General features: G+C 31.5%; 4 protein-coding genes across 7 annotated transcripts; 1 reads left to right on the forward strand and 3 right to left on the reverse strand.

The window, feature by feature from the left end:
* Positions 1-81: 81 nt before the first annotated feature.
* LOC114406528 lies at positions 82-7984 on the reverse strand. 4 transcript variants are annotated; one of them, XM_028369255.1, is made up of 7 exons: positions 7858-7984; positions 6497-6901; positions 3102-3424; positions 2967-3023; positions 2574-2725; positions 2307-2429; positions 82-773 (listed from the first exon to the last, which is right to left on the reverse strand). In XM_028369255.1, exons 2-7 carry the CDS (start codon positions 6877-6879, stop codon positions 579-581), a joined length of 1233 nt encoding a protein of 410 aa, XP_028225056.1. In that variant the 5' UTR covers positions 6880-6901; positions 7858-7984; the 3' UTR covers positions 82-578. The 4 variants fall into 4 exon arrangements, with proteins under 4 accessions (XP_028225056.1, XP_028225055.1, XP_028225053.1 ...); XM_028369254.1 differs by having other exon boundaries at positions 2307-2725; positions 3102-3415; XM_028369252.1 differs by having other exon boundaries at positions 2307-2725.
* A 1247-nt stretch (positions 7985-9231) lies between these two features.
* Positions 9232-10000, reverse strand: LOC114405494. The gene has a single exon (XM_028367996.1). It carries the CDS (start codon positions 9872-9874, stop codon positions 9551-9553), a length of 324 nt encoding a protein of 107 aa, XP_028223797.1. The 5' UTR covers positions 9875-10000; the 3' UTR covers positions 9232-9550.
* A 4698-nt stretch (positions 10001-14698) lies between these two features.
* Positions 14699-15968, forward strand: LOC114406530. Its single transcript, XM_028369257.1, has 3 exons — positions 14699-14809; positions 14934-15108; positions 15528-15968. Exons 2-3 carry the CDS (start codon positions 14951-14953, stop codon positions 15619-15621), a joined length of 252 nt encoding a protein of 83 aa, XP_028225058.1. The 5' UTR covers positions 14699-14809; positions 14934-14950; the 3' UTR covers positions 15622-15968.
* Positions 15969-16742: 774 nt separating this feature from the next.
* On the reverse strand, positions 16743-21489 carry LOC114406531 (peptidyl-prolyl cis-trans isomerase FKBP20-2, chloroplastic-like). The gene is made up of 7 exons (XM_028369258.1): positions 21392-21489; positions 20541-20631; positions 20234-20451; positions 19553-19662; positions 18472-18580; positions 18241-18317; positions 16743-17227 (listed from the first exon to the last, which is right to left on the reverse strand). Exons 1-7 carry the CDS (start codon positions 21411-21413, stop codon positions 17108-17110), a joined length of 747 nt encoding a protein of 248 aa, XP_028225059.1. The 5' UTR covers positions 21414-21489; the 3' UTR covers positions 16743-17107.
* Between the last annotated feature and the right edge of the window lie 92 nt (positions 21490-21581).

Raw genomic sequence — 21581 nt, forward strand, 5'->3', positions numbered from 1 at the left:
GTGCCTATTATTACCGACCATTAAACAAGTAAAGAAAAGTAAATTTCATATAGCTGGTACACAATATGTGCAAAATCAACATTTCTAAGATACAAAAGAAATTAATAGCCAATGAAGGAGAAAAATCATCCTTTTACAAATATGTCAAAAGAACATATATTGTTTATAAAGAAATTCGATTTGGAACAACAATACGTCGAGGTCCAATATGGAAAGAATTCAGAAGGTTTTTCCTTGATTTTGTCTCTGAACAAACAATTTGAAATGCCTTGACTTTTTTAGAATATAAGATATAGTTTCAATCGTTTACTGACGTAATAGTTCCAACCAATAAATAAAAATAAAAACTTCCCCTAAAAAATAGAATATGCTACCATATTCACATCATGTGCAATTGATATAATGCCTCTATGAAAAAAAGTATAAAACAAATAACCAGAATTTACGAAGTACGACACAAGCATACTGCAACTTGTTGGAGAAATTCTCAATTCCTTCGACTTGTTGAATAACCATTCCAATAGGATTCAGCTTAACCTCTTTGAGGCAGATATCTTCCTTTTTTTCCTGGGGACATTTTACTTGAATGTAGAACATGACATCCAAGTAGAATGCTCATTATGCATACCATTCTCATGGGGGTCAGGTTCTGAAACTTGAACATCAAAACTGAATTTACCTTCTTCAATGGAATCCTTGGTTCCATCATAGTCAATAAAATCATGCCACTCTTCCTTAGCTACTTGATTATGTATAAGAACTTCATCTTTGGTCTGCACATAAGAAAAAACTAATATTAAAAATTCACAAAGGTTTGTAAATAATACACATTACACAGATTGTTCAATCCTTTCAGCGTAGCAGCTTAGTAGTTGGATGCTTGTGCCCAGGATAGTTAAAATTCTTGTTATTAATTCAAATTTTCAAACAATAATTGCAGGCTTGCATCACATATTATTAACAAGTAAATCCAGCCATAGGGAATGAGGATTGCAATTTCATACCCAAAAGTGCTTCCAGTTCCAGGTAGTAATATGAATGCAAATACGTAATACATGACATATAAGAGGATATGACAACTATTAAAAAACAAGAAAATGACATGGCAGGGATACAAACACGAGAATCCATAAATACAAATTCTAACTATTCATATGCACACAATTATTTATGAAACAGTTTTAAATTTTAAAATAAAATAAGTTAGGATGACATGTACAAATACGCACACAAAAAGTATATCACAACAACCAAGGATATTCCTTAGAAAAAAACATTGAGTAGAGCATTTCAATTTTTCAGCACACTAAAAATTGGATAACATGAAATAATACAGGACTATCTATAACCAAATTAAAGTCTTCGTGAATTACACATTTGTGATTGGTTAAGAACAAAATGCTTATGCAAATTCAGATCAAAGAGTTCAGTACCATATCAATTTGAACTGAATTTCACTCTACACAAGCTAACTAAACCACATTCCTCCTTTCCCCGACTCTTATCTAATTTTTACAAAGCCGCTCTAACCTTAACCTTATGCTCCATTCGTTGATGCAAAACATCACAGATATGCTCACTATGGCCTATGCTCTCTCTAACCCTATTCTAATAGACCCCACTCCATCCTACACAAACAAATGGAACCCAAAATGCTGATACCCAGATCATTGATTTATTTACCAGATTAGATGTTTTTCCAACAATCCCAATTTCCTTTGAGTTTCAGATAGAGTCTAAATTTTCATTGCAGACCCTCCTAATTCTTGAAATATAGCTGTATATGAGCTATGTCTGAGATGTGTCACTAAGCACCTAAATCAAAGGAAATGCAAGCATATGCAACAAGTGGCCATATCCATAGGTCACATTGACCAATGATATGACACTACCTGCCATATTCATGCTTCATGGGAGAACTACAACAGAAAATCAACCTTGAAACACGACCATAATTACTGCAGAAAAATAGTTTTGACATTGACCAATCAACACCTTCAAGTTCAAGCAACAATATGATTTATAAAGAACAAGTTCCATCCACTAGGCAATATTAAAAATATTCTCAAAAAAGAAGTCAGAAGAATGAGCTAGGTAGAAGTTATGTGGCATCTCAATCTTAGTGAATAACTCCTTTCATGTATGGTACAAGCAATTACGAAAACCAAAAGCACAGGGCAAGCAATGGAAAATTCTATTGTTACAAAGATACCAAATGTCAAGCATAACCCACATACCCAATCTATATATGACAAAAAAATACATAACCCACATACCAAATTCTTGTGTTTGTATATAAAGCTTACATCTTTCAATGGATCATCAAGCTCAGGCCCATCAGTGGTTACAATACAGGGAATCATCACTTCACGACTAGCTGATGCATTTCCAGGCATAAGTAGATCTCCCATGTGAAACTCAGATTCAAGCTGAGATGAGGAATGAGGAAAACTAAATGGTAATGTGTTTTCATTACTGGTGAAAGTAGAATCAAAATGATTAAATCCATCAGATCGGCCACGCATGCTAAATTGAGTTATAGAACAAAACTTTCCACAACTTTCACTTATCACCTTGTCGGTTCTAGTTTTTAATTGCTGAACTTCTGACTGTATAGCTTCAATCTTCTGAATGATGTCATCCAAGGATTTATCAACATTTCCATACTCTTCAGAAGACCACTCATCATTCAGCTTGAATTCCTGGTTACTATCATTGACACCTCCTGATATCAAATAAAACAGAACGTAGACTTGGAAATTTAGAACCCTCGTGGAAATGAACAAGTAAAACCTGTTTTGTCAAATACTTAAAATTATAAGGTAATACGTGAAAAACCAGAGGAAAAACTGTGCATTGAATACTTTGTGCTTGTTTGATTCACAGTTTCACAATTTTACGGTGAGATAATTTTTGCAAGTTGTATAAATAACAAAAGCAGCACCATGTATATTACTGCTACTCACCTATACCAACATCACAAACATCTTTCAAACATGTATCAGCAGTACAATCTGTTTTCTCTGGAAAAAGACAAGAAAAAATTATAAAACAAAAAGATGTCAATAATAAATACTATAACAAATAAAGAAATGACATACCATAATAGGAGAATAAACTATGGTTAGACATGTAAGATTCTATATCGCACTGCTCTTCAACTCTTTTTCTTTTGTTCCTCTTCATAACTTTATTTCTATGCATCCGATCAGATATAGGGATGGATTTGATATTAGAGTCTTCTAATGTAAAGTGTGCCAAATCAAGTTGCTTTGAGTGATTGTATGCTGCAAGTTCTTTCTCATATTTACGTGCTTGAGACTGAAGTTGCTTCATCTGCAATTCAATCCACTTACAGCGCCATGACATAGGGTGTATGAACCTCCTCCAATGACTTGTCAAACTTTTTGTCATCCTTTTCTTTCTTAAAATACATCTCAGTAGAGTAAATTGTATAAAAAAAAAGTACAAATAATTGGCATTCAAATCAAACTTTAATCATGTAAAAAAAACTGACAATAAAAATCTTATTTTAGAGCTGACTGTATTACTCGTATCAAAATAGAATTTCAATAATGTCAATCTTAAAATGCAGCCCTAGAATAAGTTGTGTTGGACTTTCAGGGGTAGTTTTCAATTAAGACAAGAACAAGAAACTGATATAAGATTCGTACTTAGGAAGATAGCTGTAAAGCACATTCATTATGCATGTGACAAGATTTAGTAAATCTCTAATTCAGGGAATATAGCTAATCTAAGGTAAATCAGTGTCAAGAAATTTTTTATTAACTTATGTACTAAGAAGCACAGGGGCGTGTCCCGCATCAGAATCACGCCAGTGTCGGTTGCGTCCGCCGTCGCCGGACATGGTTGGGCCGCCAGACACGCACGATTGGACACGGCCCACCATCCGGGCGCGGACACATCACCTATTTTTATTATTTTTTTCAAAAAAATTAAAAAAAACGCTTATGAAATACGAACCACCTCAGTTCTCATTCTCATGCACCTTCTTCTCCTTCACATTTCCTGCAAGCGAACCAAACGCCTCCGTTGCCGTGCACGCCATCACTGCACGCAGACCACACCGGACCTCCATCGCCACGCACAGGTAGCTCCCCGTTTCTCTTTTCTAATTTTATTTTTCTGTTGCCCAGAGAATATATATAATTTATGTAACAGATTGTGAAACAAGATACTGATACACGTCCGTGTCCGCGCAAGTGAATATATATAATATATGTTACTAACAGTAAGACTTTTTTTCGTCTGTGAAACAAGATACTGATTTTTATATTGTATTAGTTTTCTAATATTATAATATACCTATACAATAGCAAAGTGGAGGCAGACTTGTTCTTTGAACAAATTCATGGGGTTAATGCTATATCCAATATGTTCATATGGAAGACTCAACGATGAAATCTGCAGAATATATAAAATTATGGGTTTCTTTCTCTTTACTATGTTTTATTTTTCCTGTTTCATAATATAAAATTCTGGGTTTCTTTCTCTTTTTGTTAGACTTGATGCCTCTTAGTCTTAGTACTTTTTGTTAGACATATGACATATCTCTTGATGCCTCTTAGTAGTTAGTACTTTTTCTTAGATTATCATATGAATATATAAATTTTATTGTCATGTTTGATCATACTTATTTTTTTGTCATGTTGATATTGATCATATTTTACATATATATAGGTGCCCGCCGCATCCCCGTGTCCCATGTTTTTTATTGTAGGCGTGTCCCTGTGTCCATGTCTGAAACCGTGTCCGAATCTGTGCTTCTTAGCTTATATATCCAACTTAACAACCTGAATTTGTTGTATAAACTACAAGACAAACAATTAGATAGATACATGAAGCACAAGGTTCACTATTAGAATTGTGCAATTTGATCCAATGCATGCTCTCACAGTTTTCCGAGCTGTAACTTTGAATCAATAATGACTATGAATCATGACAACCTTGTTTAAACAGTTGACTTTCTTTCACAAAAAGTAAGGGTGATGAGGAGATAAAATGGAGTGTAGGAATGTCTAGGGGTGGTAAAAAAAACCAAACTCAATTGAACTGGTGTAAAATAAGTGAACTTTTTTTAATAAAAACTGAACTGAACTGTTGTTGAGTTCAGTTTTTAAAAACCAAACTGCTGAACTGAACTGAACCATACTTAAGATATTAAGAGAGAAAAACACCAGACACTCAGATCAGCACTCACTCTTCACTCTACACCTACGCTCAGTTCACCCTTCATGAATCTCCCTAAATCTGGTATGTGGGTTGCATATTACTGCAGATTGCAGGGGATTTCAAGTCAGAAGTCAGAACATTTTAGTCTGAAACACTTGAAAGAAAAATTGTAAGCAAGGGAAATTTCAGAGTTAAGGTTTTTTCAATACTAATTCCAAATGTAATTTCATAACCTTATGGTTATAATGATTTATTTTCATGCTTGTATGTTGTAGTTGCTCATCTCTTTTAAGCTTTCTTCTTTCTTTTCTTTATGTTCTAAATGACAATTTTCCCTATACTTGGTCTCTTTACAGCTTTATTTTTGTTTTTGATTTCTGCTTCAAAGGTTAGTTCAATAAAATATTCCTGTAATAACCTATTTGGCATGAGTTTGTAGTTGCCTGTTGGAATTCAGATAAAACAACTGATCTAGATGGAGGCTGGATGCAGACATTGGATGAATTTCTCCTTCATTACCATCACACATTTTTTTTTGCTTGTTTCAGCATACTGTTGTCATTTCCTATATTGCCACCTCTTAGTCAAGAAGTCAAGAACTCTAGCAAGAAGAAACTGGTGTCTCACGCCCTTTAGCAAGAGCGGGCTTTTTATTTAATAAACTATTCCTATAATAACCTCTTAACCAGTGATCTGCAGCACTTCCAAAACAACATCAAATAGTTATCTCCATGATACAAAACTGATGCTTTACTCTTCACTCTTTTATGAACAGGCCATCAAATTATTTCCTTATATCAAACTAATCAAAACTTTCACACCAGCACCAGAAAAAAATAAAGAAAATGTGAGAATGGGGTTATTGAAGTATGAAAAATTAGAAGTGAAGAACAAACCAACAAATTCAAAGATAATCAAAATGAGCTCCACAGAGAAAACCACTCAGTCATCAGAGAAAACACCAAACCCAACCATAGCAGTATAAATCACACTTTGGTGGTTGGGGGTGAGAAGACCAAGTGAGCTCCACAGTGACTGTTGCAAATTTCTAATTTACCTTGTTTATATGAAGAAGAAAATAGAATGGCCAAAAAAATGAGGTAGTTACTAATGCCATCTAATCTAGATAATCAACTTTCACAATAAAGTATATGGGTCTGTGGCTTCCTTATGAACTGGAAAAATAGGCATTCTACACAAAGGGAAGTGCTATCAGTTTTTTGTTTTTTATTTTCTTCCATTTCTGCATTCTCGCTTTCTATAAAATGAACAGATGCCTGAAACAATTCAAAGGGAAACATACCTTCCTTGACATGATTCAAACCAGTCATCACACTTTGATGAGGATGGATCGTCAGCACACTTTCGTGATTCAACTTCAGTATCGCTAAAGGATGAGGCATTCTCAGCACCAGATCCTGAATCACCAAAAGAGCTGGAACACTCGGGGGAATCCTCACAAGAATCTTCCATCAGAAAAGGTTTCCCCAAATTTGAACACCCAATGATATCAACTTCCACATCCTCATCTCCACCAGATGAAGGAATTTGTTTGATCGGCACCGTTTCCACGCCAAAAGCATCGTCACCCATGTTGACTTTAACTGGCACAAGAACCCTTTGTCTGGAAAATGCAAGGGCATTAACATTCTCCGAATGGCTCTTCAACTCTAAATTTAGGCCCATTTTCACAAATCATTCAAATTCACTGCTCAAAGAACATGAAAAGGCCACAATATCATAACTGAAAACACATGAATCACAAGTTTCCTCAAAAACAAGATACACCACAAACCAATAGCGCATACAAGATATTGTGTTCACTTCAATTCGTGACATACTTATGATTTTCATAAAAAAAATATAGATAACAAAAACTATTACATTCTTCATATAAAGCAAGCACAAGAACATGATACCGATTTGTCTTGTCATGAAATAGATAGTATTATACCAAACAATTTACCAAGCATAGCATGATATCCGTAGACACAAAACAAATTTGGATACATACACTTATTACAATCAAATGAATAATTCCAAAACTGATTAATCATATATTAAAAAATGCTCTCTTTTCCAATTCTTGGAGTGAAAAAAAAAAAATAGAACCAACAAACTAAAAGGGCACAACGTGCTAAACAAATTTTAGTTCCCCCTACTCACAAACAGAAAAACAACAAATTCAAAAAGACAAAACCTTTCGTAGCTTCAGATTATTAAGAAAGTTAATAATCATTCATCAGATTATTAAGAAAACAATCAAGCTTTTGAAAAGGAATTAGTCTTACCCGTGAACCAAAAATCTGATTTTTCTGAAGGGATGAGAGAAAAACGAAGATTTTTGAAAAACCCAGTAACAGAAACACCTTTATTAATAATAATTAATAATCAATAAGAATTTTTTGGTATAAATAATTTTTTTCTCATTCGAAAAGTGTGTGTGGCACTTTGTTGGGTTTGATTGGCGATGGCCCTTCAAATTTGGAAACAAAATACAGACTATACTGTGAGTCAACTCATGAATAGAAACATTCCAATTTTTTTCTTTCTTTATTTTTTTGAATTAAAATTGGAATTTGTCTTTTTCTTCAATCATAATCATAATAACAACAATAAAAATAAAAACAAAAGATAAGATTGATTTAGAAATATAAGACATACGTTGAGGGAAGAGAACTCTGCTGCAGAATGTTGATTGGTCTTCTTGAGGTTCTTCATGCAAAGGCACTGTGTTTTTGAATTGAGAGTTTAATCTTCTTTCGTTTCGATTTGTTGTTTGTTTCTTATAGCATTCTACCAAAAACATAACAAAAAAAAAAAAAAAGGGACCGTGAAAGGGACTAAGGCACCTGTGAGAGTGACACAATAGTCAATAGATACACATACACCAAACAGATATTATTTGGATTTCAAAATTAAATATTAAGATTAATTAATATGATATTCAATTTAGAATCTTCAGTTTATTGTAAAATAAATATGGATTGATTTGCACCGATTTCAGGATAAAAGAGGAAGTGAATAATTTTATATAAATAAATTATTTATTACCAGTATTTTAGGTGTATTGCACAGAATAAATGTTTATTTTCTATAATTAAAATTTATAAGTTTTGGTATATGAATTATATTTTAAATAAAATTTATAATAAACATATATTTTTTAATATATAAATTATATTTTAAATTTATGATAAATAATTTATATGTAATATATTATTATTATTTTTAATTATTGATATTTTTATAAAAAAATGAAATTCAAATTTGACCTAGAGATATTAAAAAGATAGGTTAAAAGAGATAAACAAAATTAATAAAAAAAAACTCTTAAAACACTCATGCCGAAGAATAACAAGTAAAAAAAAATCATATTCAAGATAGTTATTATAATGATAATAGGGATATTATATTATTATTTTTCTATCTAGGGGAAATAATAGAACAAGAGGACTAATGTCTACGGACATGAAAAGTCCCTAAAGCATCATCTAAGACTAAAACCATTAAACGAGAAGGAAAAAGCCATGTTATCAAGGGATTTTTTGTTGGCTAACCAATAAGCACAAGAGTAGTTTCTCCTTCACGTAGTGTGATGCATGATGACGTTCTAATCTTCAGCAATATAGCATGAAGTTCAACGCAGAGAGATGTTGTATATCCACACAAACCATAATAACCGGAAAGTCATTGACCCATAGCATTATGGAATATATATGTCACCATAACCTACTCAACCGGGGTTGCCATGAGAGCTTCCATCCGTGTTATATTATATGTATGTTAGCAATGTATTTGAATTTTGTAAATAATATATAGCATATGCATATTAGGAGTGTTATATATATATATATATATAAAAAGACTCGTGCATCTTAATTTCAATCTTTTTTATCATCTATTGATCTTAGGGTGCAACAAAGAGAAAATGATGATTAAGTGACAAGAAATTCAATCATGAATGACACAAAATTGGAAACAATCACAGAAAGAAAAAACTAACAACAAAAAAGGGATTTAATTTACTAGGGTAAAAAAAAACCCTCCCATAAATTGTCAAGTGCTTAAAAGACCATGCTAGAATATTCCACTAATCCCCTTTTTACATGTCTCAAAATTGAGAAATTATTACATGATTTTAATTTTCACATCACACATAATCGAGTTTTATTAACTCTTCCTAGTAAACTAAAAATCTTGATTATATGTCAATTGAAAATTGATCTAAAATATAACCACTTAGTAGTCAAGGGATCATGGAATACTTTCTCCCCCAAAGAATACAGGAATACAAAATGTTAATGGAAAAGTCCAACAAAATTCAACAATTTATGGCCCATGAATGATAGATATCTCAATAGCATCTAACTCCCTTGTCTTGTTGTTGCCCAGCCAAATCCTCCAAACTCCACTCTCTTCTCATGCCACTGCTCCTTACCAACCTTGGTCCAACATCCCCTTCACTATTGGTGCGTCTATGATGTTCTGCCTTAACCTTGACCAATGGTCCACTACGTGCATATTTGGGTGGGGTCATGTTCCTTGACCAGCTTCTATCAACTTGCATTGCCACTTTCCTGTTAGGTTTCTTTGTTTCTTGTGGTGGGAGACATTCATCATCCCTATCAGAATTTACCCTTTGAAGAATTTGGCCACAGGTAAGGCAATTAAAACTCATGGTGGTGTTACGTGAGTGCCAAGCAACCGAACCTCAAAAGGGTAGGTTGTGGCGGGGAATGTTGGTGGATGGGGAACTTAGGCTCATGAATTACATTAAGGTGGTGATGATGAAGTTGGAGAAAATAACATGATGATGGGTGAAAGATAAGGATATGAAATTGATTGCAATAACTTCTTGTTATGTGTTCTAGCATGAATTTCTCACCTCAAAATTAGCTTAGCCTTTGATTCCAATTTTGGGTTATACTAGTTTTCCATCCCATGCATTATAGGTATATGATTAAAATTAAGGAGTCTATTTAAGAGTTTATTTGATATTTTTGAACTTCATTATATATTTTAAAGAATTTTGTCTGTCATTAAATAGAATAAGAAAGAATAATTTGTCACTACTATGAAATAAAAAAAAATGAACCTTAAATTGAGGATATGAAACTGATTGCAACAGCTTCTTGTTATGTCTAGCAATAATTTCTGGCCTATACAATGAGCTTAATTAGGCTTTGGTTCCTATTTTGGGTTATATGCGGTTATGTGTATCCTTGACCGATGCATCATTGAGTCATTGACTCTGTTGTTCTTTGCATCTTAAGTTGGAGTCATCAACTCATTATTTTGTCAATGATGTCACCCAATCAAAAGTGAGATTCTTCATTGTTAATTTTCTTAAAAAAATATTTTTTTACTCACATGATAGTTGATATTGCCATGAACAAATGTAAAACTATCCGTAAGAGATTCACACATCAAATTTTAACATGTTATAATTATGTTTAATTTTTTATATATCTAAATATTTAAATTTAGTAGGTTTATTGTTTTGCATTTTTTTTTAATGTAGTTCACATTGATGGGTCAATTTCCATCCTCTAGTACTAAGTGCATTCTCTTAATTTATTTTCTTTTGGATTACTATAACTAGTTTTCTTAAAGTGGATGAACTATTAAAAATTGTTTTTGAATGACAATAAAGAAAAGTTTCCAATACAATAAAGAAAAGGGCTTAGATATACAGTTTTATATACAAAGATTCACCATAAAACATTGAAAGCAATGCATATTTTTAACTGAATATGTCAATGTGTGTATGAAATTGAAGAAAATGGCTTAGGTAGATTTCATCCCCCTCCCCCCGGTTAAATATAGGACGAATTTGGTTAAATTTGTTTCTTAAAAAAATACTTATTTTAATAAAATCAGCAGTTTTTTTTCCTTATGTTTGTCTCTAAATTTTTATACTTAAATAAAATATTTTTTTCTCATTTCCAGAAGTAAATTCTATCTGTTTATTAAGAAATTTTTTAAAGAAAACACTTATTTTAAAAAAAATTAAGTTAAAACAAACCCGTCCATAATTAATAAATGAAGAGTATGTGATGTTTAATCACGTTACATTGAAAAAGCTAATTCTAATTGTGGAAATAACTTAATTTTACAAAAATGTCATTTGATTTCATTAGAAAAACACGAGTAAATTATTTTCTCTCTCTTCAAAATAGGAACTAAGACAAGCATAATAATTAATCAAGCATAATTTATGACTTTTGGTCAAAGTTTAGGGACTGAAAGTGAATTTCGTGAAAAACTTTAACTAGAAGATTTATTGAACAAATTGTGTATGGCTTGTCATGTATTCTTGTACTTATGTAAATTAACTTGGATTCTGACAGGGACAAATGCAATTGAACTTGATTTTGCATGTTTTTCTTTTCTACACCAGTTGCTGAAAATAAATTATCAAAGCTCTATTCTAATATTGTTATGAGAAGATGATCTGACTTATTGTTGTGAAATTGTGTTTTTCTGTTTGTGATTCTGATTTTGTTATGGTTAGTACGTACAATGGTATTTTTATCAATTGTTATATCTAATAATACAAGTTTATTTTTGGAGTATGTAAGTGTTACATAAGAAACTCATTTTGTTTGGATTAGTGTTAACTACAAAACTATAGTTGGTCAATTATGTAGTTTCTTCTACAAAAATTTGGAGTGGGATTGAGTTAAAGACAATTTAAGAGCTTCTCAAATTTATAAAATTATAATATTATATTGTCTTTGTATTTTCAAATTTATAAAGTTACCCTTCGCTATTGATCGACGATTGCTCCCTTCACCACCTCATTCTAATAATACAAGTTTATTTTTGGAGTATGTAAGTGTTACATAAGAAACTCGTTTTGTTTGGATTAGTGTTAACTACAAAACTATAGTTGGTCAATTATGTAGTTTCTTCTACAAAAATTTGGAGTGAGATTGAGTTAAAGACAATTTAAGAGCTTCTCAAATTTATAAAATTATAATATTATATTGTCTTTGTATTTTCAAATTTATAAAGTTACCCTTCGCTATTGATCGACGATTGCTCCCTTCACCACCTCATTCTAATAATACAAGTTTATTTTTGGAGTATGTAAGTGTTACATAAAAAACTCGTTTTGTTTGGATTAGTGTTAACTACAAAACTATAGTTGGTCAATTATGTAGTTTCTTCTACAAAAATTTGGAGTGGGATTGAGTTAAAGACAATTTAAGAGCTTCTCAAATTTATAAAATTATAATATTATATTGTCTTTATATTTTCAAATTTATAAAATTACCCTTCGCTATTGATCGACGATTGCTCCCTTCACCACCTCATTCTGTTCAACTTCTAGATGAGGGGAAAAAAGATGCACTTAATTGAGGTTTGATTTGTTTAAATGAGCATTGCCATCGGCAGAATATAGGTCCCTATATAATATAATGACATGTTTTCGATATGCTCATGTGTGTATTTTCCACCTTTTTGAACATTGTGCCTTTTCACAAGTATGGTTCTTTAACAATTTTTTTTTCTCGTGTAATAAGAGCTTGACTCTCTAAATTTGCTATCCATTTTCTAGTATTAATACCAAAATCATGTAATATTTTTTAATTAATTACCTAATATGGTATTGGCAGCAGCTGTTCTCTTTTGTAGCTAGTTCATAACAAGAGTTTCTTTTCAAATCGTCCATGTTAAAACCATATTAGCTGACTCTGGTTTAGTTTTAATGTACCTTTTGGATATCTTGTTTATTTGCATGAGGTAGTTGCTGATTGAAGCGAATTGTCATATTAGTGATTTCATACACCCAAAATATGGTGATTTGGACTTAGTTGCATCTATTGTAATCAAAGTTGAAATATTATTTCTTAGATAGATTTTTTTTTCATTTTCTTTTGTCATCTTTATTTGGACCTAACACATACATGTCTGACACTTCATTAGAGTTTATTTAGAATTGTTTATGATATTGTTATTTTGAATCACTGGTGGTCAAAATTGAATATTTCTTATTTTTTAGTTCAAAATGGGCTCAATTCACATTGTAGATTTGTATATGAAATGTGTTGTGGTGGTAACGGTGTTTTGAAGGTGTTATTGTAAATGCTTATATATAATGCAATCTTAAAATATTTTGTAAATTTATAGAGGAAAAATAGTAAAAAAAATTAATGCTTAATATTATTTTTTAATGACTAAATATTTTCTAATATTAAATTTTTTTTAAATAATAAATATTCTCTAATATTAAAATATTTTTGAATTATTTAATATTAATTTTTTGAATTATTAAATACTTTAAAATTAACTAATGTTTATTTTATATAAGTTTAATATTAAATTTTTAAAATAAATATTTTAAAATAAAATTTTGTATTGGTGAAAATTTAATTATTGTATCCAAAAAATTTGAAATATATGACATTTGAATTATTTTTATCAAATTCAACTTCCTTAAATTGTTAAAATACTTAGAAGACAAAGTTATTTACTAATTATGATTATATCATGTTAGTAAATTTGTAAGTTATTTTAATATTTTAACTTTTTTTACAACCCCTTTGTTTAGTCTCACTGCTGCATCGAGTTTGGATCCTCCCCAGCAGTCTGTTTCTTCAGCTCTCTCCAACAGATTATGGTCCGTTAGATTATAAATATCTGAAGGTTGAAATTAAAATTCATATAAATAATATTTTTAGCCCAAAATAATTCATTTTTTTAATGGAAAATATTGAACATATCGACTATTTTTTTTATTTAAAAAAAGAAATGTAAGTTAGCAATTTGACAAGTTTATTAACATAGATAAAAACTTAAAAGAACATGTGTAAATTATTATTTTTTATATAATTTCTTAAAGCTAATTTTATATAATTGAAATTTACAATAAATATTTTAAATATAAATTATATTATAAAATATTTTTGAATATAGAAACTATATTTTATAATTATGATACATATTTTATATTATAATACAAGTCAAATTCTTTTGAAAAACTATTCAAATTAAATAAAAAAATGAAGATGAAAATGATGTATTAAAGGAAATAAGTCGTTAAGAAATTTGAATATACAAATAGAAATAAAATGAGAATGATTTGAGATGGCTAAAAAAGAAACATTTTGGACTAATTGTTAAATAAAATAAAATAAAATTTGAAATTAAATCAAGAAATATAAATAAACTGTCAATATAAGATTCATATAAATTAATTAATTAAAAAATTTAAGATAACTTAATTAGTGAAAAAAGTTAATAAACCAAAATACAATTATATATTAAAGCTATTTATTTAGTATTTAATTATAGTGTATTTTTATATATTTAAAACTATTTATTTATTATAAAGTTTAATTTATAAAAATATAATTAAATAATTATATAGAATAAAAAATATTAATTTACTCATAATCTTTTAAGTTTTTATCTATATGTTTAACAAAATCATCAATTTGCTAACTTACTTTTTCTTTTTAAAACTCAAAGTGTTATTTTTATTATAAGTTTTAACTTCAATTTTTAGATGCATTCAATCTGACGGATCATATCTTGCTGGAGACGCACAACACAATCACTGACTGAGTCTCGCCGCTGCCTCATTTCTGTTCTGTTCTCGTCACAGGTTCTAATCAATTCCCTATTTTTATACCCATTCGAAGGAAGAATCTAAAAAAAATCAAAAAAATTTACCTTAACACGTTTTTGCTGTTTGTTTTTTCTTCTTGTTTTTGGGAAATTCCTTTCAGATTGTGGTGATTCTATTATGCGTTGGCTGGGTTCAATTGATGAGAGACAATTGTGGGGATGCTTGTTTCTGTCAATTGGCTCTGTTTTCTTTGTTGGGTATTTCTCTATTGCTGTTCTTTGCAAGCTTTTCCCACCTTCACACATTCCCCTCATTTCTGCACTGCAAAATGACTGGTATGTCGGAAAAATAAATTTGATGTGCCAATTATAGTACTTTGTTGTTGCTATCATTTCTTCTATGTATGAGCAATTGTTGTTATATTTGTAATTACTTTTAGGCTTAATTACTAATTTTGGTCCCTAAATTATTTAAAAGAGCTCAATTTGGTCCCTAATTTTCTAAACGCTTCAATTGGTCATTCCCGTCAAATTGAATTTGACACGGTTAATGAAAACCGTCACTATTGGTAAGTGAAAACCTTCAGAATTTAACAGAAAGGACTTGATTGAAGCATTTTTAAAAATTAGAGGACCTGATTGGAGCGTTTGGAAATTTAAGGACTAAATTAGTAATTAAGCCTTACTTTTACTTCTCCGTGGGTGGAAAGAAAAACTAATCATTTCCCTGATTTTGTTTTTCACAAATATAATAGGTACTACTGCTTCTTGGTGCCATTGACTCTCCCTATAATTGTGGTTGCTGTGTACTTTCATTGGCTCAGCATGAAGCTGTTCAAGCATGCTTAATTAGCTTAACTTTGCCAGATTTTGAAGGCAGAAAGAAATACATGTATGCTGTTGGAGCAAGCAACAACTACCTATGACAATTGCTGCACTCCTCTCTCCTAATCACCTCAAAAAGAGTTCAAGGATTGGTGTTTGTGCAAATCATTTAGTAGTATCCTGCCTTAAGATGTTAAATGTGATTGCATACCTGTCAAAGATTATTCATGTTTATTGTACTATTGTACTATGGAAAGTTATGTAACATCATTCAGTCCTTCTGGCAGTATAACTTGTTTTGGAGGCTCATTTTTGTCTTATTAATCTTTCTTCATATCAATGATATCTATGTGATTAGGTTTATCGGTTTTCATATTTTATTAATGTGGTTCACTTGATGGGTCAATTTCCATCCTTTAGTACTAAGTTCATTCTCTTGATTTTTAAGTTAAGATCTTTTATTTTTTATTTTAATTTTGGATGGCTATACCTTGTTAAAAAATCTTAAAGCGGTTGAACTATCAAAAACTGCTTTAGAATGCCAGTAAAGAAAACTTTACAATTCAATCAAGAAAAGGGCCCCGATATACAATTTTATAAGCAATGTTCACCATGTTAACTTTTTTGTTTTATCAGCTGCATACTGTTAACTGAAGATATCGAAGTGTATGCATGACATTGAAGCAACAATAAGCAATAATCTCACTGTTGAACACCCTTATTTTAAGAAAGTACATAGATATACGTTTGACATGCTGATGCTGAAGTTCAAATCAGCATTATGTTGGGTCTAGTGGGACTAGATGTTACATAAACATGAAACTCCATCAATATTCTATTTTATTTTATTTTGAAAGACAAAAAAAAAAAAATTATATAAGAGGTTGAGTACAAACAAGAGAAACTCAACAAATAGACGGCATAAAAATCACCATAAGCAGCCATCTAAAAGGCAAAAGCCAAGTCCCCATTCAGCACCTATTTAAATACAATCAGTAGCTATGAAAACGCCACCTATAGTATTACACAGTAGTAAACAAATATCACGTCGATAATGAATGCAGTGCAGGTGCTTACAATACAAAAACTGAATATGTAAAAATATCTAGGTAGGTAGTATAAGTCATATAAATGATGCTTATATATTTCAAGGTAAAGCTAATTTATTGGACTGGAGTGGAAAAAACTACCATTGATCAGTCATACAATCTAATAAAGATAAAGAGGATCCTAATCTGAGAAATTCTTAACCAATTTCACAATGAATATCATACCCTTTCTTGATGATTAACAAGGTTACAACCTACAAACCAGAGCAATAAAGTACACTGGCCAATATCCTCCAAAGAAAATAAATAAAAACTCTTAACAGTGACAAATGATGATTGCCTCAAACTTAAAGCAAGAAGCTAAAGGTTGTGGAGTTACTATTTCTAAGTTCCTAGCTGTAATAATGTGTGCTTTGGCCTTTAGTGGTCATGCTTTAGACAGCTCAAATGGCAGCCTTGTCTCAATTGCATACGACATCTGAGTAAAAGGCTATGGTTCTTCTTTCACAGTTTTGTACGCTTAATAGCTCAACATCAAAAACTTCAAACTGTTTTGAGCTGAAAAAGGTTGAAGGTCCTACCTGCAGTACACAAAACATCAGGCATGCTACTTCGGAGAGATTATTTATTTCGAAATTGTGTTTCTGAGAGAAGTTCAGCGCGGTTGCAAGAACTGTAAATCAGATATAATTAGAAAGAATGATGAGCCATTGTTAAAAAGTCAGGAATCAGGATTGAAACCTATATGTTACTCCAATTTGGACATAATATTGAAATGAAGTTTTCTTATGCTGAGAAATAGGGAAAAAGAAAGTAGAGTTTCAATCTGCTTAGTAATAGTTTCCAACAGATTACTTTTGTTTTTGTTATATTTTTGGTGAGTTCAACAAGTTATTGAATCTCATAATAATAGTCTTAACTAGTTATCACAAAAAGAGTAAACTGGATCCAAGTAATAGACCTCACTCTTCTGCCCAAAGTTCTTCTGAGTTTGGTGGTCTAGAAGATCAAATTATACCCACATAAATGAAAGGATAACGATTTATCATAACAAGCTCCTCTCAAGATAGGGGACAAGAAGTGTGCATCGGATAAGCATTCTGACTCTAACACTGTGTCAGCCATTGTTGAAAGATAAATCTAGAATCGATTTAGCAAATGCTATACTGTATACACATTTACAATTGCTAATACAAGGAAATCAGATACAAAATAAACGAAACAATAATTATTGAAAGAAATTATATTATATAATAATTTTCAACATAACTTTGTCTACTGTTTAGGTATGCTGTTTTCTCGACCAGAGATTCAACAAAATTGTATATATCCAAAGTCAAAGAGATTATTTCTTCATTTTTATTAACAAATCTTTTGTCCTAACCAGATCCTACCAAGTGTCAAAGTTGAATTACAGGCCTTCATTGTTGTAAATTGCCAATACATGATAATTTTGTCGGTAAAACACCAAATTTCTTTGACCTTAGCATACATCAAGTTCTAAGCAGTCAATAATAATATCAAATAAAATGGAAAGACCACAAAGTAAGTTAGAGAAAGGGGATAAAACAAAACTAGAGATGTTGGAACTCACTGGTGGTCCAAGTTCAGGGGGAATAATGATTCTTCTCTTCCCACCTGGTCTCATGTCTCTAATTCCTTCCTCAAATCCTGCATAAGAAAAATGTACTTTTATCATTTCTTTCTGCACTTATTTCCTCCCCTTTTGGTTTCTTTAAGGGAGAGACAGAAATCAAGCAAAGGATGAATACTTTTCTTATAAAGTTGCAAGGATATTGATAGTACTAAATCTTAAAATTTTAACCTGGAACCAATCCCTTGGTGCCCATACGGATTTTGGCTGGAGTACCCTGCAAATAAGTGCTGTCAATACGACGGCCAGATTCATTATAGCCAATATAGTGAAAAGTAACCTGCAAGGCAAGATTACAAGCAAATTAGTGAATATAATTTGTGTATTAAAATCAGGCTTTAAATTGTAGTACCTACTACTAGTGCCTAAGAGTTGCAGTTTTGCTGTGCAGTGCTGAAAATGACACTTTTTAGATGGATGATAAAATAATGTTAAAAAATATAAAATTTTACATTGACAGGGAGTTTATTTTGATATGCACTAAAAATTAAGAAGGCATAAGTTACACAAAAAACATATATCATCTTATTAATTTCACTAAGAAGATGCCAATGTTGCAGATTTACAAAATTTCCAGCAAAAATTCTTGAAGGAAGTAGAATGCCAACCAAGGATGGGTCTATCAACAGCAGTTGACACAAGAGCTAGCATAAAATGCTAGAGAATAACTTATCAGCATCAAGAAGTCATACTCTTAATCCATGGTCTTTTTATGCTGTTGCCATAGTGAAAATTAGGTTGACTTGCTAAGCAACTTTCTTGAATTACAACTTTGACATCATTATTTTATACAAAAACAAAACTCAAATATCAATTTCCAAATTTCCCCATATCAACAAATTCAAGATATTCCTCAAAACAAAATATTATGCAATTAGTGATGCAGCGCAACTAACTGCCTCCATGCTTTCCTCAACATATAACAAATGTTTTAATACTAAAGCAAAATATTCTTCTTTCCATTCTCTAAAAATACTTAGGGTGCATTTGCTTTTCTGTTTCAACCATGTTTAATGGAGCTTTCCCACTTTCCAAGACAAAAATGTAGAAGGAAGTGGTATGGTGGATTGATATTCCATTGGGTTTAACAAACACGCACTTAAGGGTATAGCCAGTTGCTAAACACTACACAGGGACAATTCTAGTTCTCACTCCAATACTCATTGACTAATATTTTCGTAGAGTGCTTCTGCCAAACTATTGACTTAATGTTCATTTACAAAGAAAGAAGCAGTAGATTGAAAAGAAAAACCTGCTGACCATCCTTTGGGCAATCACCTTGACCAACTACAAAATCTCGGTATATGAGCCCTGAATCACTCTTTATATAGTTATCTGATGATACTACTTTAACTTGAAAACCTGAAACGTATAATGATAAATCAGACCATCATATCCGAAAACACATCCAAGAGGTTCACAGAAAATGAGTTTCTCACTAGGCTCCTAAATTTAACACACTGAACAGTAGACAAAAATAATTGAGACACTGGCCAGAGTGACCAGAGTGTAAAAAGTACAAGAATTTTTCTTACTGAACTTAAAAAGTAGCACAATAACAACAACAACAACAACAACAAAGCCTTATTCCACAAGATGAGATCAGATACATGGATCATACGATGTCATTGAGCTCAATTAAAAACCAAATTCTCAAATATTATTCACGATGTGATCTCTCTTAATAATGTTTGGTGTATCAACAAGTTTTATGTCGGCTACTTAGGGCCTAACACAACCCTCCTTTTTTAGCCAACCTTTGGACCAGTTATGAAACCATAGGTGGATTTACAGAATATGCCAATAGAAAGTAACACAATCATGTACAGAAAAAAAAAATTAAACTCAGACATTATGGAGGGGAAACTGGAAAGCATATAGATAAATCAGCAGTAGATCTTCAAAGAGATAAAAAAATAATAATAATTGTCACCTTCTCTAACAAAATTTGGGAAGTCCTCTGGCGCATTGTTTTCTTTCTGTATCCGCCGATTTTGTTGAAGCAACCGTTTTTCATCATACGGATTCTTACTCTTTGTCTTGCCATAAGAAGACAAAGTTGGAAAAACACCAGCTGAGACCAAGACAGAAAGGAAAAGTGTCCTCCTCAATGCTTTCTCCGAATGCTGTAACATGCACCTATCCTGCACACTATCCTCACAGACAAAAACAAGCCACCAAATCACAATCCATTCATGAAATTTTCCGCAAAAGAATATCAATCCACAGACCACTCTTACATGTAATCCTTTGATTTTTGGTTTGTGCATCCATGAGTTAATTGCTTCCTTTGACAAAATACAGTTCCTTGTACAGCACAAGGGAAGTTCGCTGCCCCAAAAAAGTAAAACCCTTTTAGTACCTGCAAAAACTTCCATTCCCAAAATTTGTTGCCTAATCATGTAAACCTTAAGGCCCTAATCGGATAAACTTTTCAATAAACACTTACAAAAAAAGAAGAAAATAAAAACAATTAAGCTTCTTCCATGAGTTAAAATTAGCCTATGTATATAAAAGCTCTCTCATTTAACTTCTCCAAAAGATAGTTTTAACTTGTGCAATCAACTTAATTCACCTTTTTTATCTTCTTTTCCTATAAATTCTTATCGAGAAACTTATCCAAATTCCAAACAAGGTCTAATGCAACAATGCCAGCTCCAGATTCTTCAAAGACCTACCTTATTTAAATTCAATTTCCTTCCACTCACACCAACCCACAACTGGGAATTCAAATTTTCAGTTCAGAATTAGAAGATTCTGACTACTAACAAAATATTTTAGGAGATATATGGTTGGTTGGATGGTTAAGGGAGAAGAGAAGAGAAGAAAGGTTGTGGGTTTGATCCCCTCCACTAACAAAAACTAACAATACTAACAATTAACATTTGACCATAAAAAAAAAAAAAAAGAAAAAAAACTAATCAAATATTCTACCATCATATATTACAACATCACATTACAACATCCAACACTATATATCAACTTTAAAATTAAAAAGAAGCATAAAACCAATATAGTTCACAGAACATGGAGAGGTATGAAGGTGGTATTCAAAGAGAGAATTAAGATTTTGATGCAGAGAAAGACTTACAACGAAAAGACGCCAACAACATAGCTTCTAATAAGAGTAGAAGCACGCAACACAAACGTTATCATATATCTGCGAAAACTGGGGAGTGTTGTCCAGTTTAATAAACATGAACCGTAGATTAAAATGAATTGTAAAGATTTTCCCACGTGTCCCACGTCATTAAAGAAAATAACATTTTATTAGGACCCAC

This window comes from Glycine soja, chromosome 3, assembly GCF_004193775.1.
Source record: "Glycine soja cultivar W05 chromosome 3, ASM419377v2, whole genome shotgun sequence".
Taxonomy (NCBI): Eukaryota; Viridiplantae; Streptophyta; class Magnoliopsida; order Fabales; family Fabaceae; genus Glycine; species Glycine soja.